We start from the raw sequence: 9,363 nt of genomic DNA on the forward strand, positions 1-9,363 counted from the left end.
AGGCAGCTGGACTCAGTTTAGATGATCCCAATTTTGTTGGCAACATCCAAAGCATCATAATCAGGAGCCAGTCAAATATATGCCTTTTTCTCTCCATCAGGCCGAATCAGGGTGTTGACCTTGACCACATCAATGTCATAGAGCTTCTTCACAGCCTGTGAAGAAGGTTGCTTGTTGGCTTTAACATCCACAGTGAACACAAGTGTGTTGTTGTCTTCTATCTTCTTTATAGTAGACTCAGTGGTCAGCGGAAACTTGATGATAGCATAGTGGTCAAGCTTGTTTCTCCTCGGGGCGCTCTTCGGAGGATATTTGGGCTGTCTCTGGAGTCGCAGTGTCTTGAGCCACCGGAAGGTGGGTGACGTGCGGGTCTTCTTTTTTTTGTGGCTGTGGACACCTTTCAACACTGCCTTCTTGGCCTTTAAAGCCTTCGCTTTGGCTTTGGCTTTAGGAGGGACAGGAGCTTCCTTCTTTGCTTTTGGTGCCATCTTGTGAAAAGGCGAGACTTTCTTGATTTCTAAGGAAAAATATAAGTTTTTGGAGTCTTTTCTCTTTTCATCATGTAAGCCTCTTTCAAAGGTTGAGTTACTTGGGTTCTGGACTGATATGATTTATGCTGCTTAGTAAGTTGGCCTCATCCCTATTGCTACAAATTGCTATCAGATATTTCTGTCACCATGTGGCTCTGGGATTATTTTATATGTGGGAAAATATTTTGTGTGTAGGAGATATACAACACTTTTGTTCTTTGTGCTTTCATTTAGTTCTGTGAGTTAATTCAAAATTCATGAATGCATATGCTTACACAAATTAGTGTAATTTGATAACTGGAAGTTGTAGTGATAGACTGTGGAATATGCCTCAATTTGATTTACAAAGGAGAGTTTTAGTTTCTACATGGTTTTGTATTCATAGAAAGTTGTGGTGCAATATGTAGAGTAAGCTGGAATATGATATGCAGTTACCTGGGTTGGTAAGCAGAAAGCAGAAATAACAAGTGAATGTTGAGAGACAACTCACATCTGAGGAGAGATTGTTTAAAGTAATTAAACCATAAAATATAATTTGGAAATGCTCAATTGGCCTGAAACTGTGTCAAGCATATTCAGGTGTTGGCATTAGGAATATAATCCAGAATGAGAGTGCCATACGTTTTAAAGGCCTAGGAAAGCAGTAGATAATTTATAACCTAAAATCAAATTTTTTTAAAAATGTGTTTTTGTTAGAATGGGCAGTGAGTTTCTTTTAGTAAATAACAATGTTGATTAAACAAATTGTTGTATATTCATATTATGGACTACTAGATAACTATATTATGGGCCACTAGATAACTATAAAAATAAATGGGAAAGCTCTCTGTGTACTGATATGATCTTTAAGATATAACAAATATAAAAGCAATGTGAAGAACATGGTATGTTGTATGCTTACATTTGTGTAAAGAAGGAGACAGAATATTTATAAAAATCCGTTGCACTATGTAAAACATATCTCCAGAAGGATACCCAAGAAACCTTAACACTCATTTCCCCTGTGAAAGCAATTCTCCTCATCTAAAGCAGGGATGAATGCACCTTTTGAATTTGGAACTATATGAATATTTCGCATATTTAAAAACAAATGAAGACTTTATAAATTAAAAAAAAGGAAGAAGAAGAAAAGAAAAATGTTCTTAGCAAACATTTACAAGCCGTTGGTGCAGTTTCCTGAGAAAACCTCTGAGCGTCGCTGTCGGTCAAAAGAACGAAGAGAAGATCCAGAGAAGCTTTTGGGAGCCTCTTAGAAGGGAACTTCCTGCACAAACCAACCACGCAGAGGAGGCCAGTGTAGATTCGGAAACAGAAAACAAAGGCAGGAAAAGTGACCTGAGCCCGGATTCTGCCATCCTCGGAAGGCTTATTCCTCCTATGGGCAAAGGAGCACAGGGAGCCCGAGGGAGACAGAAGATGAAGGCGAGCGCAGGGAGGTACGGGCTGGTGTGGTGGCTGCAGGTACTGTTGCCCTTCCTGTTGTCCTTGTTCCCCGGGGCTCTCTCAGACCAGATCCGCTATTCAATTCCAGAGGAGCTGGCCAAAAACTCTGTCGTAGGAAACCTCGCCAAGGATCTGGGGCTCAGCGTCCGGGACTTGCCTGCCCGGAAGCTGCGGGTTAGCGCAGAGAAGGAATATTTCACAGTAAACCCAGAAAGCGGGGACTTAATTGTGGGTGACAAAATAGACCGAGAGCAGATATGCGGGAAGCAGCCTCTGTGTGTTCTGGATTTCGATACTGTCGCTGAAAACCCACTAAATATTTTCCACATAGCAGTAATTGTGCAGGATATAAATGATAATACCCCACTATTCAAACAGAGTAAGATTCATTTAAAAATTGGCGAATCCACTAAGCCAGGTACAACATTTCCACTTGACCCAGCTCTGGATTCAGATGTTGGTCCTAATTCACTACAAAGATACCACCTTAATGACAACGAGTACTTTGATCTCGCTGAGAAACGGACTCCAGATGGACGTAAATATCCTGAGCTGATTCTAAAACATTCTCTGGACAGAGAAGAGCATAGTTTCCATCAACTGGTCCTCACAGCTGTGGATGGCGGAGACCCACCTCAAAGCGGCACGACCCAAATCCGAATCCAAGTCACGGATGCCAATGATAACCCTCCGGTGTTCAGCCAGGATGTGTACAGGGTCACCCTGAGGGAGGACGTGCCCCCGGGCTTCTTTGTGCTTCAAGTGACGGCCACTGACCGGGATGAAGGCATAAACGCGGAGATCACCTACTCCTTTCATAATGTGGACGAACAAGTCAAACGCTTTTTCAACTTAAATGAAAAAACAGGAGAAATCACGACAAAGGATGATTTGGATTTTGAGATTGCAAGTAGTTACACTCTGAGTATTGAAGCAAAAGATCCTGGAGATCTAGCAGCCCACTGCAGTATCCAAGTTGAAATTCTTGATGAGAATGATTGTGCACCTGAAGTTATTGTGACTTCAGTATTTACTCCCCTACCAGAGGATTCGCCACCAGGAACAGTCATCGCCTTGATAAAAACGAGAGACAGAGACTCTGGAGAAAATGGAGAAGTTTACTGCCAAGTGTTGGGAAATGCCAAGTTTATTTTGAAATCTTCCTCAAAGAACTATTACAAACTAATGACAGACGGCGCCCTGGACCGGGAGGAGATCCCAGAATACAATCTCACCATCACAGCCACCGACGGGGGCAAGCCGCCTCTCTCCTCCAGCATAATTGTCACCTTGCACATCTCCGACGTCAACGATAATGCCCCACTTTTCCAACAGACTTGCTACATGGTTCACGTGGCAGAGAACAATCCTCCTGGCGCCTCTATCGCTCAAATCAGTGCCTCTGACCCTGACTTGGGCCCCAATGGCCAAGTTTCCTACTCCATCCTAGCGAGCGACCTGGAGCCGCGGAAGATTTTATCCTACGTGTCCGTGAGCGCGCAGAGCGGGGTTGTGTTCGCGCAGCGCGCCTTCGATCATGAGCAGCTGCGCGCCTTCGAACTCACACTGCAGGCCACCGACCAGGGCTCACCTGCGCTCAGCGCCAACGTGAGCCTGCGCGTGTTAGTGGGCGACCTCAATGACAATGTGCCACTGGTGTTGTACCCCGCGCTGGGGCCCGATGGCTCCGCCCTCTTCGATATGGTGCCACGCGCCGCAGAGCCCGGCTACCTAGTGACCAAGGTGGTGGCGGTGGACGCAGACTCGGGACACAACGCTTGGCTGTCCTACCACGTGCTGCAGGCCAGCGAGCCCGGGCTCTTCAGCCTGGGGCTGCGCACGGGTGAGGTGCGCACAGCGCGTGCCTTGGGCGAGAGGGACGCGGCCCGCCAGCGCCTGCTGGTCGCTGTGCGTGATGGAGGACAGCCGCCACTCTCCGCCACCGCCACGCTGCACCTAATCTTCGCGGATAGCCTGCAAGAGGTATTGCCAGACCTTAGCGACCGCCCTGAGCCCTCTGACCCCCAGACGGAACTGCAGTTTTACCTGGTGGTGGCCTTGGCCTTGATCTCAGTGCTCTTCCTCTTCGCGGTAATTCTGGCAATCTCCCTGCGCCTGCGACGCTCTTCCAGTTCAGACGCTTGGGGCTGCTTTCAGTCTAGTCAGTGCTCCAAGCCTGGACCTGAGGTTCTCCCCAATTACAGTGAGGGAACATTGCCCTTTTCCTACAACCTGTGTGTTGCCTCACAATCAGCCAAGACAAAGTTTAATTTTCTGAACGTAACCCCGGAATTGGTTCCCTCACAAGATCTCCTCTGTGACAATGCCTCTTGGGAACAAAATACAAATCATGCAGACGCTGGGGTCCCTTTTGCCTCAGATACTATTTTAAAGGTGAGCTTTAATTAATTTATTTTCACTTCTGGTTTTATTGTTTCACCTAATTTGGGTAGGAAGTTCCATTGCAATTTCTTTGTCTGTGAGTTAGATTTGGTAAATGTTGTGCCTTAATTATCTTAATCTTATTTAACTTAATTTTAAGTGTTTTCTCTCTGAAGTGTGAGATTTATTTAGCAATAATTGCAAACCTTTATCACATGAGATACTGCACTGTATTTCTTTTTCTTCCTCGTCTTTGCTTCTCTCTGAAGATTTGTTACGATTGGGACTTTAGGCAATTACTTTCACCTTCAGGCTCTTTGTTATTCAAATTTTTGTTTTACTTCCTCTTAGCATCATAGTACTTCAGAGTAAAGAGAGTCTTCATTTTAGTAGTTTTTGGAAATTGGGAACCAAAGATGAAAGACTTTTACATAATGGCATGGCTTGTTAATTGCAGGGCATGGGTAGGACATTGTCCCATTGACTTGAAGACCCACGCTGGGTAAGCTAAGTGTCTTGGAATCACAAGCATATTTCTAAAGGATAGGCAATGTTTGAGGTCTGAGGTGTCTGCTATAAAGAGTGCATTTAACAAATGTGAGAAATCATTCTCTAACATGCATTTTAACAAATTGCTCTTGAGAAAAATTACACATTGCGAAAAATCTTACAACCTATGTTCACATCATTTTCTACCAAATATTACTCAAATCTTTGCTTTTGAATTTCCTAATTATATAGAATTTTTATTTTCTTAGTTTTCTATGAAAGTGTCATTAAACAAAATGACTTTCTGAAATGTTCATTTTTTTCAATCAAGAGGTTTTTCTATTTCTGTTGTCATATAAAGATGATAGCACTAAATAACTGTCTCAACATAGAAAGGCCACTCAGTACTGCTCAATAAGTATCTGGTCATGCTTTCCTGCATAGATGATGAAATAAAACCCCACCCTCCACAGTTGCTATACTGATTGTCATTGGAACTACAAATATTTGAACATGATAATAGAAAAACGTAAAAATGCATAGTTAACCCTACTCTAACACTGTCTGAGATAGTGGAGAAACTTTCTCAAAGTCCTCACAAGTAATAAAGATCTGTATTTCTTCTGCATATGACAGCTAATATAACTTACATAAATCAGTAGTCCTGTTTGGAAAGGTGCATTGAGAACTGGGTTTGTTTCCTTGGCATTCTTATGTGCAAATAAGCACGTTTTCCTAAATGCATCCTAATAAAGAGATGAAATCTTGAATTCTACAAAGGTAAGAATTTGAATGTCCTAATTTAAAGGACTAAACATAGGTAAGAGGTAAATAAAGGACATAGGCTCCCCCAGTGACACATTAAATAAAATTTTTGTAAGGTATTGGAATCTAATAATATTGATCTCAGTAATTGTGGAAGTCTTGCTATTTCAGAATTAAAGCTGAATTAACAGTCATAGACAATGTTACACAGTTAAACATTAAGGATATGGCAACATTATTAGAAATAAAATTACAACTAAACTTAGGAGAAATAAAAATGGAATTTGGTGCAGTCACTGGTTAGGACTCTGAGCGTCGCTGTTGACCAAAGTGGGAAAGGAGCTGCAGCAGAGGCGACCCGACTCTGCTCCCTCCATACTAAACACACGAACCAGACAAGTTCCTACGAAAAGCCAACACTCCACGCCCATTTTCGTCGGGGAATATGTACCCATCGGCTTTAGATAAATAAGGAAACAGCAGGCTGAACCAGAACTAAGAGAAAATTGGGCAGAGAGAAGGCAATGGCGAGTCCACCGAGGCGCTGGGCCTGCGGAGAGCTGCTGCTGCCCTTCATGCTCCTGGGGACGCTGTGCCAACCGGGATCCGGGCAGATCAGCTACTCGATGCCGGAGGAGCTGGACAAAGGCTCCTTCGTCGGCAACATCGCCAAGGACCTTGGGCTGGAGCCCCAGGAGCTGGCGGAGCACGGAGTCCGCATCGTCTCCAGAGGTAGGACGCAGCTTTTCGCTCTGAACCCGCGAAGCGGCAGCTTGGTCACCGCGGGCAGGATAGACCGGGAGGAGCTCTGCGCTCAGAGCCCGCTGTGTGTGGTGAACTTTAACATCTTAGTTGAGAACAAAATGAAAATTTATGTAGTAGAAGTAGAAATAATCGATATTAATGATAACTTTCCGCGTTTCCGGGATGAGGAGTTAAAAGTAAAAGTTAATGAAAATGCGGCTGCAGGGACACGTTTAGTGCTTCCCTTCGCGCGGGATGCAGATGTGGGTGTGAACTCCCTCCGGAGTTACCAGCTCAGCTCCAATCTGCACTTCTCTCTGGATGTGGTAAGCGGAACTGATGGACAAAAGTATCCGGAGCTGGTGTTGGAACAGCCCCTAGACCGCGAGAAAGAGACTGTTCACGACCTCCTCCTCACAGCTTTAGATGGCGGAGACCCGGTACTCTCCGGCACCACGCACATTCGTGTTACAGTACTCGACGCAAACGACAATGCACCCCTGTTCACGCCATCCGAGTACAGCGTGAGTGTTCCGGAGAACATACCTGTGGGCACTCGGCTGCTCACGCTAACCGCCACGGATCCAGATGAGGGAATAAACGGGAAATTGACCTACTCTTTTCGCAATGAGGAAGACAAAATTTCGGAGACTTTCCATCTTGATTCCAACCTGGGGGAAATCTCAACTCTACAACCGCTGGACTATGAAGAATCCAGATTCTACCTCATGGAAGTGGTAGCTCAGGATGGAGGCGCTCTTCTTGCCAGCGCTAAGGTGGTGGTCACAGTACAGGACGTGAATGACAATGCCCCCGAAGTGATCCTCACCTCTCTGACCAGTTCCCTCTCTGAAGACTGTCTTCCAGGAACTGTAATCGCGCTGTTTAGTGTACATGATGGTGATTCTGGAGAAAATGGTGAGATTGCATGCTTTATTCCTAGGAACTTGCCTTTTAAACTGGAGAAGTCAGTTGATAATTACTATCACCTATTAACAACTAGAAACCTGGACAGAGAAGAGACTTCAGATTATAATATCACTTTAACCGTCATTGACCATGGAACCCCGACCCTCTCTGCAGAAAACCACATCCCCTTGAAAGTAGCAGACGTCAATGACAACCCACCCAATTTCTCTCAAGCCTCCTATTCCACCTCTCTCCCAGAAAACAACCCCAGAGGTGTCTCTATCTTCTCTGTGACAGCCCATGACCCCGACAGCGGCGACAATGCTCGAGTCACCTACTCCCTGGCTGAAGACACATTTCAGGGGGCGCCCTTGTCCTCCTATGTCTCCATTAACTCTGACACCGGTGTCCTGTATGCGCTGAGATCCTTCGATTATGAGCAGTTGAGAGACCTACAGTTGTGGGTGACAGCCAGCGACAATGGGAACCCTCCACTTAGCAGCAACGTGTCACTGAGCCTGTTTGTGCTGGACCAGAACGACAATGCGCCCGAGATCCTGTACCCCACCCTCCCCACAGACGGTTCCACGGGCGTGGAGCTGGCGCCCCGCTCCGCAGAACCTGGCTACCTGGTGACCAAGGTGGTAGCGGTGGACAAAGATTCAGGCCAGAATGCCTGGCTATCCTACCGCCTGCTTAAGGCCAGCGAGCCGGGACTCTTTGCGGTTGGGCTGCACACAGGCGAAGTGCGGACAGCGCGGACCCTGCTGGACAGAGATGCACTCAAGCAGAGCCTCATAGTGGCGGTGGAAGACCATGGCCAGCCCACTCTGTCAGCCACCGTCACAGTCACAGTGGCCGTGGCAGACAGGATCCCTGACATCCTTGCTGACCTTGGCAGTATGAAGACCCCCATTGACCCTGAGGATTTGGATCTCACATTCTATCTTGTGGTGGCAGTGGCTGCAGTCTCCTGCGTCTTCTTGGCCTTTGTCATTGTGCTGCTGGCGCTCAGACTGAGGCGCTGGCACAAGTCACGCCTGCTTCAGGCTGAAGGCAGCAGGTTGGCGAGTGTGCCCGCCTCGCACTTTGTGGGCATGGATGGGGTTCGGGCTTTCCTGCAGACCTATTCCCACGAGGTCTCCCTCACCGCGGACTCGAGGAAGAGTCACCTGATCTTTCCCCAGCCCAACTATGCAGACACGCTCCTTAGTGAAGAGAGCTGTGAAAAAAGCGAGCCTCTTCTGATGTCTGATAAGGTAGATGTAAACAAAGAAGAACGGCGAGTTCAGGTTAGTTTTCTCTTTCGGTAAGGATGACCAGAACATTTTTGTTTGTTTCTTTTTTCATTTATCTGTCATATTCAAAATCAGCTAGTTATGCAAATAGTGGAATATTATTTGCTCTATTGGAGATTAATTTTTTTCAATTCATTCTTTCTCCATTTGTTTTCAAATTCTGTTTTGGGAAGTCTAGCTGATATCTGTAGACTTAAGTGAAACAAATACTTTAAAGGAAAGTGGTTAAATATAATCATTTTACCCAAATATTTTGCTATATTGGAACTGCAGTTCTATTAATAGCAGAGATGTTTTATTAATTCAAATTGTTATATGTATTGTTCTCTTTTGAGTGTCTGCATAGACACCGTTAGTGTACGTGTTTTGGAAAGGATAATGTGTAGGATTGATATTTTAGTCTACCTGAAATTTGTTTAAGGAAATAATTTACAGTATTTACATAAATCAGTGGAAAGGTACAGAGAACTTCTGCATCATAAATATCAGAAAAGTAGATTAAATTTATAGTGATGATAACATGTAGCATTCTAAAGTCTGGAAAATTTGTGTTAAGCCATGTAATTATTGGATATGTGGGCTTGTTGAGAGAAGAAATCAGTGTAAAGGAACCTTAAAGTTGGGCTTTGTTCTGTGATGTAAAGCCTCCAAAGAGTTACATACTGCTGCATTCAATAGATGTAAATATGTCACACACCTGGCATGTTCTGTTGTAGGCAAACCCTTTACTTATTAAAATCAGCACCTACTGAAATGTTAGCTTTTCTTTAAGTGTAGGTGCAATTCTTCTTTATTACTTGAGT

At 44.9% G+C, this 9,363-nt stretch overlaps 2 protein-coding genes and 1 pseudogene across 2 annotated transcripts; 2 read left to right on the forward strand and 1 right to left on the reverse strand.

The window, feature by feature from the left end:
- Window positions 1–6: 6 nt before the first annotated feature.
- LOC105540309 lies at window positions 7–495 on the reverse strand (annotated as a pseudogene).
- A 1,219-nt stretch (window positions 496–1,714) lies between these two features.
- PCDHGB2 (protocadherin gamma subfamily B, 2) lies at window positions 1,715–4,433 on the forward strand. Its single transcript, XM_011980854.1, has one exon. It carries the CDS (start codon window positions 1,908–1,910, stop codon window positions 4,380–4,382), a length of 2,475 nt encoding a protein of 824 aa, XP_011836244.1. The 5' UTR covers window positions 1,715–1,907; the 3' UTR covers window positions 4,383–4,433.
- Window positions 4,434–5,970: 1,537 nt separating this feature from the next.
- Window positions 5,971–8,597, forward strand: LOC105540311 (protocadherin gamma-A5). Its single transcript, XM_011980855.1, has one exon. The coding sequence runs from the start codon at window positions 6,134–6,136 to the stop codon at window positions 8,573–8,575; it is 2,442 nt and encodes an 813-aa protein (XP_011836245.1). The 5' UTR covers window positions 5,971–6,133; the 3' UTR covers window positions 8,576–8,597.
- Window positions 8,598–9,363: the final 766 nt, after the last annotated feature.

Source organism: Mandrillus leucophaeus, unplaced genomic scaffold (genome assembly GCF_000951045.1).
Source record: "Mandrillus leucophaeus isolate KB7577 unplaced genomic scaffold, Mleu.le_1.0 Scaffold2190, whole genome shotgun sequence".
Classification (NCBI taxonomy): domain Eukaryota; kingdom Metazoa; phylum Chordata; class Mammalia; order Primates; family Cercopithecidae; genus Mandrillus; species Mandrillus leucophaeus.